Genomic DNA, 18,328 nt, shown 5'->3' on the forward strand with positions numbered 1-18,328 from the left:
GACTGCCTGTCTGATGTAATTAAATATATTCCAGACAGGAAATGCTTCCAAGTTAATTTGCCTGGAAAATAATTAAATATAGAAGAGATGGTCTCAATATAGAAGATATTTTAGGTGCCACAGAAATTCTTTAAATGTCCCCTTGAAAAATAAGCCAGCCTCCCAATATGACCAGGGGAGCTTAAGATAACAATATTCAATTTTCCTTTCCATAACTAAATGAATAAACAAACAAAGCCCAAACCACACATCTACTTTCTTCCTCTCCTTAAAAACTAAAAACACAGAGTACTTTACCTATTCATATTTTAGTTGTGCTTTGAAATTTTCAATTACTACCATGCAGATATTTTTAAAGAAAAATATTATAATTATAATATTTATTTGTACATATCAATACCAGGTAACTACAATTGTTAAAACTACTCACAACTGGCCAGATGAATCACATTTATGGACAATTATATCTCTTGATCATACTACACAGTAGCAGTTCATGGTATTAACACATAAACATAAATCTTATCATGAAACACTAAACAGAGTAAGTAGAATTCACTCATTCTTTCTACACTTGACCTCCAAGACAAACTGGGATAGGAGGAGAAAAAAGAAATCAGAAAGAAGAAATGACCCTCAGAAATCATCCTGATTAGTAAACAGTGTGGTGGACATAAGCAAAATGTACAGTGTGTCACATGAAATGCTTACTAAAAGACTGCCCTGGAGCAAATGTATAAGAAAACCTATTTTTCTTGATGGCATGTTATTTTACAGGTAATGTTTTTTCAAGGAGGTAAAGCAAAAAACAAACAAAAAAACCTGTTGGGCCAAAGTTTTAAAACACACGATTCAATCCAGTGGACTTTTTAAAGATAAAACCCAAAACTAATAAAATATTTATACATGCAGCTAAAAAAAAAAGAATGAAATAATACCATTTGCAGCAGCATGGATGCAACTAGAGATTATCATACTAAGTGAAGTGAGTCAGACAGAGAAAGACAATTACCATATGGTATCACTTTTATGTGGAGTCTAAAATATGACACAACGAATCTATCTATGAAACAGAAACAGAATCAAAACATAGAGAACAGACTTGCGGTTGCCAAGGGGGAGGAGGCAAGGACTGGGAGTTTGAGACTACCAGCTGCAAACTAGTATATACAGTGGCAGTCCTCAATCTTCTTGGCACCAGAGAGTGTTTTTATGGAAGACAATTTTTCCATGGACTGACGGAGATGGGGCGGGGTCGGGGGGGTGATGGTTTCAGGCGGTGGTGAGTAGGGCAGTTTTAGAATGATTCAAGCGCACTACATTTCTTATGCACTTTATTTCTACTATTATTAGATTGTAATATATAATGAAATAATTATACAGTTGTCACTTGCCACTCACTGATAGGGTTTTGATGTGAGTCTGCAAGCAACTGATTTATAACTGTCTCTGTGAGGTCAAATCTCTCTGCTAATGATCATCTGTATTTGCAGCCACTCCCCAGCGCTAGCATCACCACCTCAGCTCCACCTCAGGTCCTCAGACATTAGATTTTCATAAGGAGCACACAACCTAGATCCTTCGCATGCGCAGTTCACGTTAGGGTTCATAATCCTATGAGAATCTAATGCTGCTGCTGATCTGACAGAAGGCGGAGCTCAGATGGTAACGTGAGCAACGGGGAGCAGCTGTAAACACAGGTCAAGTGGCACTGGCTCAACTGCTGCTCACCTCCTGCTGTGCAGCTGGGTTCCTAACAGGCCAGCGGTAGCGATCTATGGCCTGGGGGGTTGGGGACCCCTGATACACAGGATGGCTAAACAAAAAGGTCTTACTGTATAACACAGGGAACAATATTCCATATCCTGTGATAAACCATAATGGAAAAGAATATGAAAAAGAATGTATGTGTGTGTGTGTGTGTGTGTGTGTGTATATATATATATATATCTGAGTCACTTTGCTATATAACAGAAATTAACACAACATTGTAAATTCAACTATACTTAAATAAAAAATAAACTTAAAAATTATTATACAAACTACTAGAAAGCATGTTATTTACAATAAAGGAAAAAATGCAATAAGGAAGAAAGTGGGACAGTCAGCTAAAGGGGAAATTTCTCTAAGCAAGAAGCGATGCAGTGACCAATGACCCTATAGGGAAGGCACATGTAGACAGACACTCCAGCTCTTACCAGGGCAAATCCACCATCTCAAAGTCAGGAGCAGGGAAAACTTCCAGCCCCTTCCCAAAGACAGTGCTACCCTTTCAGACATCTTGCCGGAGCAGATGATTACTGAGTTGCATTGAATTATAGCACAACCATGAGAAGAAAATCTTGTGAAGACAAAAGAAACTAGCCGCAGGTGTCTTAACATAAGCAGGACAAGTAGAAAAGAGTGAAGATGGCATACTGATTTAGACCAAAAAAGAAAAAGGAAGCCAGTAAGAAAAAAAAAAGAAGAAATACTCAAACTAGAGGATAAACACAGAATTCTAGAAAACTAGTAAGAAATTTTGAGAAGTTTTAAATACACTGCTAGGTACTGTTTATTTATTTTGCACTATCAAACTGAAACAATTTGTAATAGATTATCCTGAACATTAAGTATTAATCATCCAAAGGAGGGTGTTGAAATAGATTCAGAAAAAGATCCTGGTGATGATCTTTTTCTGAGGGTATGGGGGTGGTTAGGGACACCAAACACTAGTTTTATTAACATTATCATAAGACCAAAAATTCAAGTTGTAAAGGTGATCTAGTGACATTACCGTTACAATATCATACTTTCATACCACACAAATGTTTGCATTAAAATTTTAAATATGTTGTAATTTCACATAATGGCTCATAATTATCTTAATAGGGAAGAGGAGTCACAGAACTTTCTGGGGAGACCCCAAAATAAAATTCCTAAGGAGAAAAATGCTCTAAATGAGAAATGCTAAACAAATAAAGTAAAAAACATCTACCTTTAATGTTTTGGGTTTCCCTGGTGGCTCAGTTGGTAAAGGATCTGCCTGCAATGCAGGAGACCCGGGTTCAATCACTGGGCCGGGAACATCCCCTGGAGGAGGGCATGGCAACCCACTCCAATATTCTTGCCTGGAAAATCCAGGCAAGACCGAGGAGCCTGGCGGGCTACAGTCCATAGGATCACAAGAGTCGGACGCAATTGAGTGATTAACACTTTCACTTTCAAACAGTAACTGCAAAATGAACTGTTGGCAACCATCCACTACAATTAGTATATTTAAAACAATTATTTAATGTGAAACATTTTTAAATTCTTCTGATTCCACCCCAAGTTAGATTGGGACCTTTCCATTTTCTCCTAGAATCTATACGGGGATTAAGGAAGAAGGAAAAAGAGGTAAGGGGAAGAATTTCACAGGAGACGAGGACAGGCAGCCTCACAGGTGTACAGTCTAAGGGCACTGCTCTCAGAAGGGCCCTGCACTTGGTTTTCCATGAAAACTAATTTTATGTGAAAGAAGACAAAATGGACAAGCTGGGGTTACTCAAAACTGGGTACGTGGCCCATATTTTCTTCTAAGTGAACAAACTGAGCTTGTCACCTTGAGGAAAATGGCTTATAGAACTTTGCCAAGGATAAAATTTTAGCTTTCAAGTAAAAATTAGATGTTTGGAAAACATATCCAATACCATAAGCTTTACAGTTTCCCAATAATTAAGGCCTTTTAAAATGAGACTGGTAGTGTTATTAATAAACATGGTATTTTTTAAAATATTGTATAACATGCCAAAATTCAGAAGACCTAAATTTAACGACCAATGCATGATATTATAAAATCACACATAAGTGGAAAGACCTATTCCATGTGTCAGTAAGGACAACAAGTTTTAAAAGTTTATTGACAGGGTGTTATATTCCTCATGGCAATGGAACCTTTGAGGAACTACCACTTGTCAAATTTTGATGGAGTGTAACAGTAAAATTATTTGAAGAAGCTGTTAAAACGTTCCTCCCTTTCCATACTTTATACACTTTAACCCGAAGAACAACATCACAACAGACTGAAAACAGAAGCAGATATGAGAATCCAGATGTGTTCCATTAGGCCAGATATTAAACAGATTCATAAAACTATAAAACACCACCACTCTTCTTATGTTTTTTTCTGTTTTGTAAAATATAGTCATCTTTCACTTAAAAAAAAAAAACCTTAAAATGGGTTTATTATGTTTCATTAGCCAACAAATACATATTTTTAAGTTTTTCAGTATCAATTTCTAACATGCCAAGAAATGATATAGATAATTCATATAACAAAAGCTGATGGAGCCCTCAGAAAGTTTTAAGAGTGTAAAGAAAAGAGTCCTCAGATGGAGAAGTTTGACAACTGCTGCTCTGAGACATGAACCAGAAAATAATCAGCCTCTTAGTTCTTTTTTTTTTTTAATCCAGTTGTCAGCTGTCCTTACATTCCTTGAAGACAAAACCCAGTAAGATTCTACCTCAGCTGAACTTCTAAACACTTAACCCACTTGCAGAACACTCGCTGCCCATACTCTCCCCATGGAACTGAAGTTAGTCCCAAAAGTTAGGCAAACTTTGCACCAAGGAGCAATATAAAGACTGAAGTACTTGTTAAGAATGTCCATTATTCAGGCTGGATAGGAGGGGAGATTGGGGAAGAATAGAGACACGTGTATTTTTGGCTGAGTTGTTCACCTGAATCTATCACAACAATGCTAATTAGCTATACTCCAACACAAAATGTTTAATTAAAAAAAAAAACTGTGAATGTAGATGCAAAAAATTTAAACAAAATTTGAGAAAGTTAAATTCATGCTGAAAGGATAATGTGTCAATAATCAAATGGCTTTTACCCTAGGAACTCAGGGATGGGTTAACATTTGAAAAACAATATTTTGTAGTAAGTATAAATGGAGTATAACCTTTAAAACCTATGAATCACTACACTGTATACTTGTAATATGTAATATTGTACATGAACTATACATCAATAAAGTAAAAATTCATCCTTGGAAAAAAAAAAAAAAGAATGCCCATTATTGTCAAGGGCATCAATATCACCAAGAATATCACTGAGGCCCAAGCATTCTCTGCATTAGAGAATTGGGATGTGCTTATTTCAGAATTAACAAATGGCAACATGGTCTTTTTCCTAATAACATTTCTGAGTATTCTGAAATTCCTGATAATTCAAACAGGTTTTTTGAAGATTCAGTTTAAAATTCTGTATAAAGAAATGGATAAAAAGTAGAAGTACACAAATCAACTTATTTTAAGATTTAAACCTATCTTCTGACACTCCTAAATGCCTTCTGGACTGTACCAAAACCACAGGTGACCAATTAACACTATCTTCACAGATATCTGAGTAAGGGTGAAGACAGCCCAAATACTTTCTTTCTCATCTTCAAATTTTTCCCTTCGGAATTACCCCACCGTTTACTGCAATTAGCATTCATTTTTCAGATTCAGCCCACTCTGAGGTCATGTCATTTCTCCTCTAGGCTAGCAGTTCTAAACCCCATCTCACATCCAACCACAACCAATATTACACCTGAGAGAGAGAGAGGAAGACATAGGAAAAATAAAGGCTACTGACTGCATACTAAGTCCATAAGAAACTGTTCTAATACAAACAATTGTTCAGTATGGCTTTCTTCCCCAATAGATTCTATAATAATTTTTTTCTAAAATATCTTAAAGTTGTTTTTCAGCCTACATGTAAACAATCACCAAGGCTGAAAGGTACATCTGTTAACTGGGTATGCTCAAGTCAGTCGTTACTACTGATACTCTTAACACCACTGAATTGTACACTTAAAAATGGTTAAGATGGTACATTTAGTGTTACATATTTTTTATAAAACAAGAAAAAAAAAGCTAAATAGGTGAACTGTGTGGCATATGAATTCTAACTCAATAAAGCTGTAATTTTTTTTTTAATCAGTAAGTTTGTTCCTAGTTTTGTAAAAGAAAGGGAAAAAAGTTTCCTACTGAGATATAAATAATGACAAATTTTTTGAGAGGATAAGGAGGAAAATTTATATACATAAAAATGTACAAAATCTAGTAGGTGTTTAAAAACTGTTTTAATATGAATCATTAATATTTTCATTTCACAAGTAATGTCAATCTAACACCCATACATTGAATCACATGCTAGAGTTTCTCCCAGAGGTCCGTCAACAATACCTTCTAACTAACACAAAGGTATTTCAAGTCAATGATGTTTTAACACAGGATTCAAACCAAAAGAGAACATTTCTAGTACCCCGATATTGCAAATAGTGAAAACAGACAACTTAGAATGGATAACTTAATCCATTCAGTACTGGTAGGAAGGGTTCATTCAGCACTGGTAGGAAATAGGTCTGAATATCACAGTACATTTTTCCAAAGAAAAAAGACATTTTTCAAATCAGCATGTAACACTGCAAAATCTCATGACAAAAAAATAAATTAAAAAAAGGAAGGAAAAGAAAATATCACGTTAAGAGATGAAATGGCTGAAGACGAAAGGACCTTTGCTGTTGAAACTCAAAGTTAAATTTTAGCCAAGTATATTTACAACATGAACAAGCACAGAGAGCCACCAGTGTTCACAATGTGAGGCAGGACAAAGTGGCAGTGATCTTTCTGACAAATAAATTGCTTGAAATATTGCATGACTTGCTACACAACACCCTTATTACTTTCAATTTCCAAGTGCAACCAAAAGATGGATCCAATTATGACATCAATACAAGCTTTCTTTCAGAATGGAATGAAAGAACAGTAAATCCCAGTGGCCACGGGAGTTCTGCAGCAGCGATGATGTCATATATAAAAATAGACATCCTCTAACAGAAGCTGAAACTTGTGTAAACAGCACACTCCACACTATTCTCAACCACCTTGCATGAATCTGCAATGCCTGCTGTTAATAGCGCGAGATAAATCATTTCATGTTGTACACCATCTCCTGATTTACATTTCGACTTCTAAACAGACTTGATAGGGTAATTTCTCAATCTGTATAAATTAAATCAACATAAATACCTGATTATAACTGCAAGAAAGAGAAATGCTCCCCCCAAAGTAAGGAGACTGAGACCACTGCAGCAGCTTTCAGAGGCTGCATTTTGCCAGGAATGCAGTGCATACGGCACAGTGCTGTTATGTCCACTATTGTTCAGAGACCTTTCCACAGGGAGCTTTCTGCAGGGTTTTAAAATGCAACATGATCCAGGTGAGGAGGGGTGAGTAAACCGGCTGAAAATAAGCATGAAAAACAAAGGGTACTCTGGACACTTTCCTTTAAAAAAGTCTTTGAAGTTAATGTAAAATATAAGGCATGCACACAGCAAATAGTATCTACCAGAATGTATGGGGTTTTTTTTGTGTGTGTGGGAGTGTATCTATCACTCCTCTCTAACAGTCAATGCACATCCCCTCTTTTCACTCTTCACTCCCCAATTCTGTTTTCACATTTACTTTTATTGCGCTATTGGGGATGAAAGAAGAGTTTCCTTTGAGCCAAGATAGTAAGGCCATTCAAGAAGCCATACCTGATTCCTCAAGAAGCCTGGTTTTTGAGCCTGCACAGTATCTGAATTCCCTTCAATTTCAGCTGCCCATTGATTTATCTGTATTCTGTGTGAGACTGTAAAGTCAATGAGGGCAGACTCTGTCTGTCCTGTATACCTTTATGGCCATGGAGTCTGGCACAACCTTGAAGTAAGGTGAACAGTCATTAAATATTCATTAAATGAATAAAAATATATAAATGGAAATACTGACTGAGCTTTCCTCTGTATGATACAAGAAATACAACACACAAATTTTCTGAAACTCCATCCTACTGTAATTCAGAGAGGTACTGATGATTAAATTGAAAGCAAAGTCTTTAGATTCAATTAAGCAAACACACACTTGATGAAAGATGCAGAATAAAACTACTCAAATAATTAAGAAGTTTTCCTATACTTGAATAATTTCCTTATATGGATATAAACAAATGGTGTATATCATCATATGAACAAATTTGTCAAGTGAGATATGAACTGACTGTTAGAAGTTAAAATCCTAAGACCTAGATATTCCAGGAAATTTAGTAGATACACAAGTCACTGGTACAGAACACATGTTCTTACTGATAAGTAGCATATATTGGCTTAAAGTAGGAAGACCTCAGTAAGAAATTAAAGAATAAGTGACAAAGCAAAGCCATGACATGAGGGAAAATATTGTCTATTTCTAACATAAGAACAACAGTTCCAGTCAAAAAGTCTAGAGTCAAATAAACGTGCAATCACACAAACACTGTAATTTTTTCATGTTTCAATATCTGCTTTTTTATAATTAATCGGTTACCAAGAAGTCCTTAACTGAAGATGAAACCAACTTAAATCTTATCACTTAAAAAAAAATCTACTTCAGAGATATATAAGATAAATATAACCTAGGAATAATTCTATAACCATTAGAAGAAATAGGACTTGTCTTATATTATTATGAAGAATAGTCTTATTAAAAATAGGACTCATTTTTATAGGGCTTATTACAATTGGTGCTACATGTTAAAGATACTGTCTTATCACTGACTATAATAAAAAATTAATCCCATAATGTTTTATAATATTACACTGTATTCAACTTAGATTTTATCAATTTTATGAAGTATTGTTATTACTTTTGTATACTTGCACTAAGAACTTTAAAATAAGCCTAATCCACTGAAAAATTCGATATATAATTATTAAACAGTGTCTTGAAGAATATATTCCCACTGTAGAAAAGGATTACTAACAGAATCTGTGGGAGATACTTCTTTCTATAACTGATGAGTGCAAGTCACTCAGCCGTGTCCGACTCTTGGAGACTCTGTATAGCCTCTGGAACTCTCCAGGTCAGAATACTGGAGTGGGTACTCCACTCCCTTCTCCAGAGACTCTTCCCAACCCAGGGACAGAACCCAGGTCTCCTGCATTGCAGGCAGATTCTTTAACCAGCTGAGCCATTGAGGAAGCCAAGAATACTGGAGTGTGTTGCCTGTCCCTTTTCCAGCAGATCTTCCTGACCCAGGAATCGAACTGGGGTGTCCTGCATTGCAGGAGGATTCCTTACCAGCTGAGGTACCAGGGAAGCCTGGAAGCTATGACCAATGGGTTCTAGTTATTTCAAAAATTTTTCATTGATCAAGACTTTGTAAGTTTCATGTTACATTGTTTTTGAATCCTAATTCAAATTAATATGAAGTAAAGCCACATTTTGGGAGTTAAGTAGGAGTAGGGGTGGGAAGTCAATAAGAACCTCAAAGTGTAGAGGGCATCTAGTTATGCAACCAGACCAGGAAGGCTGCAGAGGTAGGAACCATCAGTTGGTACATATAAACTCCACACTGTAGACAGGACAAGCTTTCTTTAGTCTTTAGTCTAATCTCTGTATAATAGGTATTTGTTTTAATAAAATAAAACATAAGAATGCATTTAAGAACCTGTGGGCTTCCCTGGTGGTCCAGTGGTTAAGAATCTGCCTGCCAGTGTAGGGGACATGGGTTCAATCCCTGGTCCAGAAAGACCCTTCATGCTGTGGGGCAACTAAGCCCATGAGCCACAACTACTGAAACCTGTGGGGCCTGGAGTCCAAGCACCACGACAAAGAGTAGCTCCTGCTCCCTGCAACTAGAGAAAGCCCATGCAGCAACAAAGACCTAGCGCAACCATAAATAAATAAATCTTAAAAAATAAAAAGAATCCGTAATATCTATCTATCCATCTATCTAATTCAAAGATCATTACCTTAATATCTTCATACACCAATAACAAAAACTATGGACTTGCGTGACAATGAGATGTCGGTGTGGGTGCATCCACTGTCAAAAATATACGCTGCATTCAGAGAGACAGCCTCTACTAAGTGTAAGAACAAGCACATGAGAAGAACCCTGAACGCCATGATCAAACAGACAGGTCAACAGTCCCCATCAGCAGTATACTATCTCCATATAAGTTCTGCTCTTTCCAAACTAGAAAGAGGACAGAACTGTTCTTTTCCCTTTTTTCTGCTTTAAAAAAATAAGAGGAATAAAAGATGATGAAACAGGCATGTGCCAGCTTCCCAATCCCTGCAGTCAGGTAAAAGTAAGAGGGTCCTTCCACCTTTTAGGGGCTTCCCAGGAAATGGCAACCCACTCCAGTATTCTTGCCTAGAGAATTTCACAGACAGAGGAGTCTGGTGGGCTACAGTCCATAGGGTCGCAAAGAGTAGGACATGGCTGAGCACGCACTCATATCTGCCTTTTAAGTCCTTCTTTCCACTTCTCCTCTCCATTTTTATTATGGAACTCAGATTTTCTTACCCATCCAACTTCTACAATACATTACCCATGACTGCAGAAAGAGTCTGTAATTAGGGGTAAAATAAACAGGTTTCCCCATCCTATTCTGAACCTGTTGACAAGATAAACTTGCCCAAAGTTCCAAATCAGTCTAGGAATGACCTCAATTTTCCAGCCTCTGCCAAGAATTTTATCCATGACCTGCCCCTCTACCACCTTTACCCACTAGAAGACTGAAAATTCATGTCACATCCTATTTTCTGGCATTCTTAAATACAGCTTCAATTCAACTCATCAAAATGTAAGAAAATGCTAATGAAAGCCATCTCCAATCTTGCCTTCTCACTGCATTTTAAAATGCTTATTCTCTGCAAATCTCGTACACTTGCCTTGAAAAAGTGACCTGAAAACACTCTACATGGACTATATGAGTATTCGTGTTACTGAAGAAAATTATTATAATCTGCCAAACTGTTGTGACACATCTAAGTTTAAAAAGTGTACATAAGGTATACATTGTAATTTAGTGCACATTTTCAATTAAATTCCTAATTCTAAATGGGAATTAGACTAACTGGTAATTTCTCATATTATCAATGAAAAAGAAGAGGATTAATTACATTTTAAAATAGTATCTTTTAAAATAGTAAAGTTACATACTTTTAAATATATACCAGACAAAAGCTCAAAACACAGGCGCAATGAAAAAAAAGTATATAATTTTATCAAAATTTTATCAAATTTAAAAACTATCATTTTTTAAGATTTACCACATCACTGAAAAATTAGCAGTGCTTCTAAAACACAGTAGAGCAATCATGTCACCTGTGCCATTTTAATATGCATCTTCTTACACAGAATGTAAAGTAACAGCCTCATTTTAATTTGAAAAGTTATCCAAATATTTTATGCTTTTAGGTGACGTTACTATAGTAGCCAAAGACATTATACTGACAGTAGCCCTCCTCTAATGTGAATTAAATTATCCATGATCTTTTTCCTGGGCAATAAGAAAACACAACCATAAAAAGTTTTTAGAGAGAAATCAGTTTTTCTTCCCTGACTCCAAATTCCCTGATAACCCCAAATTTGACTGAAAATTTCAAATGAGTAATACTGAAAATATACATTAGTTATGTACTGGCATGAAAGAAATGAGCAAACATATTACTACAGGACTCAATTAAAACAGAGAATGAATAAAAGCATGAAATCTGGTTAAAAATCAAGCACAAATAAGAAAATACAAGCGGATTTTAAATTCTTATTTCCTTTTTGACTAAGCCTTTATTCTGACTAAAATTTTACCAGTGGTCTCCCAAAATGCTCTTACATTGGGATTCCTGAAATTTAAAGCTTTCACCTATAGCCTTTAATATGTAAATGTCTAATGGATTTGCCATAGAACTTTCACACAAAAAGTAATGAAACATCCATGATGTCTATCAGCCTGTCTGTCTTCATTTTTTTAAGCACAAAGCAGGTTAGTTAAGAATAATGCTCCACTCATTCTTAAAACTATGTAGGCTGCAGTTTTATTCTTTCTTCAAACAAAGTGGGCAATTTACCCCTACGTCTGCACAAATAAAGCAGCCTGTGACATCACTTAAACCACTGATAGTTTCAAAGTTGTAAGAGATTTTACTAAATCAGGGCAAAATACAAAAGAACAAGACCAAGCAAAACACGTCAATATTATAAACTTGTTAGTTACAATGCAAACTCACAAATGAACTGAGGTTAGTATTAGGAGACCACACAAATTACAATACCTGAGATTTAGTGCATTCCTTTGAGCCAAAATGAAATGAGTGCCATAGAGGAGGAAAGGAAAAGATGACATTATCAGACATGCTACAGTACATCTGCCAAAATGAAGATCATGTTAAATCAGGTTAAGAATGACCATACAGCATTGACTACATGTACGATGTCCTTATGTTCCTTAGCCATGCACCCGAAATGCACCTGCCACCACTGAGATCATCGGTGATGTAGGACCATGCACCTTTTCAAAAAAATTTTCACCCTGGTTCCTACCCTAGTTCTTTCAAAAGGAGTATTTCTGCTCAGAATAAGTAAAGGTGACTTAGGGCTAACGAAGAATAATGATCTTCTTCACTTAATTCTTTATACCCTGAGGTACCAAAAATTCAAAACAAAATGTTGTTGTTCGTATGTTAAAATCTTGTACTTCGATACAATAATAATATATGAATAAAACACAATTTGCATGAAAAGATGGGATTCAATATTTTCAATTATGACTCTGTTGTTGCCCATCTGAACTCATTTAGGAAAATTAACACGTCACATATATTAGTAACTGGTGCCTGATCCATCATTAAGCAAGTTAAATTTTTCACCATAGTACTAAATTTTCTGGCCTGTTGACCAGATAAAACATTTTTTTAAACCACTAAAAAAAAAAAAAAAAAGTAATCTTGTTAAAAAGTACACATTTTTTAAAAAACTCAGATTAAAAAAACAGAAGTCATGTATGGGAGGTGAGTAAAGAATTCCATAAAGGGGGAAAACGCAGGGATAGGAGAAATAATTATAAAGTGACCCTCCCAAGTTAAGTGAGAGGAATATATAACTATAAAATCATACCAATCAGCCTTAATACTAAATTTTTAGTAACTCACATTGCCGCTAAATATCTTAGCATGGACTATGATTTGGAAAAATAATTCCAAAGCAGAAAGAGTGTTAACAGTATGAGTAGTCTGTACTATTAATGTGTATACTATTTTTAATCCGTATTTCCTTACTCCATGATTCTACATCAACACTAAAAATACTACCTTCTTTTATAGACAATAGTAACAAAAAACCTTTCATAGGTTTAAAAAAAAAGAAAATACTAAGTCTCTCCAAAAGGCAAACAAAGCTGGCTTTATGATGAGCAAAAGCAACCCTTTCCAAAGGAGCTCAATGAAATGATTCAACTATGAAATTCATGTTAAATTAAAATCGTGCATGGGCAGCAAGAGGAGTAGGCAGATAGCTGGTGGTCAAAACTGCTTAAATATTCAAATACAAAGAGCTCTCAGAAATAGAACACATGAAGTGTGGGGATAAAATACATCACTTCAAGTTACCAGAAAATTAAGTTCATAATTTTACATCTATATACATTTTCTCATGTGTTTTACATTTATACTTATTTGCAAAAGAAAGAGGCTAGGTGAAAAAAACAAATGAGAAATTATAAAATAGCTGTGAATTACCTTTTATTTTTTCACATTTCCATTTTAAAATTAATTTCAAAAAATGAGTACTTGTTTAATGGTATTGTAAGTATAGATAAGCCATCTTTGACCTAATTATGATGTATAAGAATTCAAGTTACTTTTTTCCTTGAAAACAGAAATCCTCAAATATATTTGCCACAATGTTGTGTGGGCCCCCAGAGGACATGGAGGCAGTGCACCCAAGCAAAGAGAGAGGAGTCAGAAACACAGTCTCCCACGCTGACTACGCTGGGGTCTTGTATAAATCACTCATTATCTTTGCCTCAGTTTCCTCAAACATAAAAAGTAGCTTATTAACCTAATGTGTATAAAATAAATGACAACTAGGTGGGTAAAACCATTGAAGAGAACCTCTGAACCTATTATAAATGCTTCAGATTATCTTTACACTGGAATATAAAGAAACAACCTTTCAAATTAAGCTCTCATGTCATCATATTAAGCAAATTAAACAATTTAAACAAAAAAATTCTCAGATAATATTCACACAATGGTATGAAAAGCTACGAGAATAAGCAAATTTTAGCTATCTAACTTTTGAATAAAAAAATAGGTATGATACCAGTCATTGGGAATGGGGAGGGTGGTGACAAAATTTTACATTAAGGTAAGAAAAAGTATCCCAGTTACAATTGTACATGCTGATCACAAAACTGATCCTGAGAGCATTTTAAGAAATTAAAAGGCTAAACAACATCTTTTGACAATTTATTTCAAGGTTCCTTTAACTAGTCATATTATGTGTGTTTCCAGAAAAATCTGCACTTTGGACAAGTAATACCACAAAAAGAAATTACTAGTCAAAAATAGAAAATTCACATCTTTTCACAAAACTCCCAGCAAAAAATTATAAAGATAAATACAATTATCACACTTATATAACTTACCGTATGATAGCCTCTAGGCAAAGGTGGTTTGCCCACAGGATAAGGATCCACAGTGTCAATAATAGTTTGTCTTTCCCCTTTCTGGTTGATTTTTCTAAATCTCCTTCGAGACTGTCGATGAGAAGCTTGACGCTGAAAATATTCTTCATTTTCATCCATATAGTCTACCTGAAATAAAATCCCCCAAAATTTCATTTCCTCAAACACCACGTTCCATATTAAGATTAGACGCAGAATAAAACTTACGGGTAGTCCACATTCATTCATTGTGCAAAGACATTTGTAGACAAACTATCTCGACAGACTTCAACTGCTTTTGAGCTTCTCTGGAACTAATTGCTTTTGAGTAACTTTTCTTTATGAGAGGCATTTTCAGTTCCACTTAGGACAATATGGTTAACTCCTGAATTTCCTGTAGTTTCAAAGGGTAGGATATTTTCAGTAGTCTTTGACCTGATTTATTAGTGAAAGATCTCACAGGATTCATCACCATGTATTATGAAAGCAACAGCTCCATTGTCTTAACTAAAGCACAAAAACTCTAATGGAATAAATCTGGTTTTTGCCTTTTAAAAAAAAACAAACCCAAATCCCTAATGACTCAGACACTAGCACAATGACTTTGGTAGATTACTTAAGGGTTTTTCTTCCTACTTTCGTTCTATGGATTCAGTTTCTTCTTTTTATAAATAGCATTATTTTCAAAAAACAATTTCCTCATTTTAAACATTTAGAAAGTGATGAATGGACTAACAGAGAAGAAAAGTTACATATGGCTAATCCTCATCATGCTTACATAAGGAAAACGGGATTGCTCACAGAAAGAAGTATATTTAGATTCTCATATGGTTCTCACACTGGCAAACTTAGTACTTGGTATATGGACAAGTATACAATCCTCAAGGAATTCTACAGATCAAAAATCCTTCAGATAAACACAAAATAGCGGTAACAGAGACCAGATACTTGAGGAAATATCTAAAACACTTTTTAAGACCCATGGCTGGAGAGTCTAACATATCTGCCTACACTCTTCCAATCCTAAATCTTTTCTCACCACCATGCCACATTTTTACTTAACAGTAAATTTTGTGAAACTTCACCCGAAGTTTCCACTGGCTTTGTGAGGAAGTTCCCATCTCTGAGGAATTCCTCTCCTCCATCATGGGGGAAAAAACCTACCTCTCATATGAAAACAGATATATTTACCAAATACTTTATTAAATGTGAATGAAAAACTCCCATCATCATCTCTTTTAGGACATCACTTATTGACAAAGTTTACCCTTCCAGATGGGTGCTGGATGGGAAACATAATGCACTTCAAATCAACTGAAGTCTCTAGTGAGTGCTCTCTCCAACTTTATTTTTGTGGCTGATTTTTAAAAGGGGTACATATTATCCTATCTTTAAATCATGTTTATATATTAAGAATGTGACAAGCTTTTTTTTTTTTAAAAAAGCATCAATAAAAATAATTATGTTGCTAATATCTTTTAACATTATCTTTTTTGCATGTATCTTATCTCAGCACATTTTTTAAAAATCACACAGTTAAAAAGAGAGGTTAAAAATCTCAACAGAATGTTTAACCAGCATAAAATTTCCCCAAATTTCTTTCAATTAGTTAAAGGAAATGAAGTGATTTCCTTATATTAATTGCTGCCTGAATACATACCACTGTAATTCATTTAAAGTATCTCATTCCAGTCAATATTTGGAGATCTAAAACCCTACACTTTCTCCCCAAGTTTCAATTAAATGGCATTTTCATAGATTTATAAAGTTCAAGCACCAAATACTTAGGTGCTTGCCCTCCTTTAAATTTTCTTTTTCACTTAACTGAATCCCATAAATAATTATAATGATTATGAACTCAAACTCAAAAGTTATGAAATAAATATATCTAAAGTTATAAAATATTTAATACACTATTATATACAGTTTGTGAAAATGCTTTTATTTCATAACTTTTTTCAGGGGGAAAAAGTCTTCACAGAAGTTTTCTTACCACAATCATTTCAGAAGGCTCTAACACAATGCATTCACAGCCACGCCTAAAGCTTCCTGCAGAACGCTTGCCAAAACTAGAAAGAAAAAAAAGATTTAAGAAATACAAATCGTGAATTTAGGCTAACTCTTCAGATGAATAAAAATAAGAAACAAAACAACTATCAAAAAAATGCACATTGAAGAAAGAGAAACTATCTCAAACCATTATTTACACAGAATGACAAGGAACCATTCAAATTTTTAAACCTCAGACACATTTTTCTGGAAAATTCCAAAGTAATCTTTTTGAATTCACAATGTAAGTACTGAAGAATCGCTGCGAATATGTTTTGTGTTAGTTGTTTTAGTTCACTCCCAGTTAAGTGAAGATTTAGAATATCCTAACAGGGGTGGGACCACTGAGGAGTTGCTAACTATCTAGCCATGTAATAACCAAGGGAAAAGACTGGACACCAAGGGAATTTTACAAATTTAAGGACTGTGGCCTCTATTTCCTTATACACAGTTTCTAGCTGTTTATCATTTCACAGATGAAGCAACGTAGGAAGGCAAGAATTCCTAAATAATTGGAGTTGAGACCACTTATCAACTCTATAAAAGTAAGCTTTCAAATAAAAAGTATATCAATAGCAAATACAGAGAAACAGGAGACATAAGTCATTGCAGCCTATACTGCTGCTGCTGCTGCTAAGTCGCTTCAGTTGTGTCCGACCCTGTGCAACCCCACAGACGGCAGCCAACCAGGCTCCCCCGTCCCTGGGATTCTCCAGGCAAGAACACTGGAGTGGGTTGCCATTTCCTTCTCCAATGCAGGAAAGAGAAAAGTGAAAGTGAAGTCGCTCAGTCGTGTCCGACTCCTAGCAACCCCATGGACTGCAGCCTACCAGGCTCCTCCATCCATGGGATTTCCCAGGCAAGAGTACTGGAGTGGGGTGCCATTGCCTTCTCCTTATTTCTCCCTGCTGCTGCTGCTGCTAAGTCACTTCAGTCGTGTCCGACTCTGTGTGACCCCATAGACGGCAGCCCACCAGGCTTCCCCGTCCCTGGGATTCTCCAGGCAAGAGTACTGGAGTGGGTTGCCATTTCCTTCTCCAATGCATGAAAGTGAAAAGTGAAAGTGAAGTCGCTCAGTCGTGTCCGACTCCTAGTGACCCCATGGACTGCAGCCCACCAGGCTCCTCCATCCATGGGATTTTCCAGCCAAGAGTACTGGAGTGGGGTGCCATATGATTTTTATCAAAAATAGTTAGAATACATTTCAATTTTATATACTAGAGTTACTAAGAACTTATAAAAAGAATCTTACAAAGTGAATCTCAAATAAAAAGCTGACATACGCAAAGAAGCAAAAGGGGTGTGGGGGAACAAACCTGATTTAATTCCAAAAATGGGATCCTAAGGAAAACTACAAGTATGTATATATTTACACAGTCTATGAAACAAGTAGTAGTAACACAATTAAATAGAGAAGGAATTGGCAACCCAAGTATTTTCCAAGTATTCTGGCTTGGAAAATCTCATGTACTCCACTAGGAGTCTAGTGGGCTACAGTCCATGGAGTCATGAAAGAGTTGGACACAACTCAGCAACTAAACAATAACAGGCGTGGGAACTGGATCAATGGCAAACCATAACAACATACAAAGTATAAAATGCATATAATTCTCTTCTGTAACTTAACTTGCTTAGGTTAAACATTTCTTTCACTTAAAAATGTATTTTTCTAAATTTTCATATCTACTTATTCTAAATCAGCTTAAGGAACAGGTATTCAACCCAGGAGTTTCAACTACAAAGTGACTTGAGTGGACATGCACTCTTAAAAGCCCTTTTTCTCCTGAAAACTG

At 35.6% G+C, this 18,328-nt stretch overlaps 1 protein-coding gene across 23 annotated transcripts in view; it reads right to left on the bottom strand.

Annotated features, from left to right (window-relative positions):
* RAPGEF2 (Rap guanine nucleotide exchange factor 2) overlaps positions 1 to 18,328 on the bottom strand; it is a 272,594-nt gene that overhangs the window by 108,412 nt on the left and 145,854 nt on the right. For 20 of the 23 annotated variants that reach the window (XM_061384286.1, XM_061384294.1, XM_061384293.1 and 17 more), the window contains 3 exons: positions 16,480 to 16,555; positions 14,469 to 14,636; positions 12,097 to 12,114 (listed from right to left, as the gene is read on the bottom strand). In XM_061384286.1, coding sequence (XP_061240270.1) covers positions 12,097 to 12,114; positions 14,469 to 14,636; positions 16,480 to 16,555 — 262 coding nt within the window. Of the gene's footprint in view, positions 1 to 12,096; positions 12,115 to 14,468; positions 14,637 to 14,714; positions 15,916 to 16,479; positions 16,556 to 18,328 lie in introns of those variants that run through there. The other 3 variants (XM_061384291.1, XM_061384281.1, XM_061384296.1) reach the window with 2 other exon arrangements.

This window comes from Bos javanicus, chromosome 17, assembly GCF_032452875.1.
Source record: "Bos javanicus breed banteng chromosome 17, ARS-OSU_banteng_1.0, whole genome shotgun sequence".
NCBI classification, from domain to species: domain Eukaryota; kingdom Metazoa; phylum Chordata; class Mammalia; order Artiodactyla; family Bovidae; genus Bos; species Bos javanicus.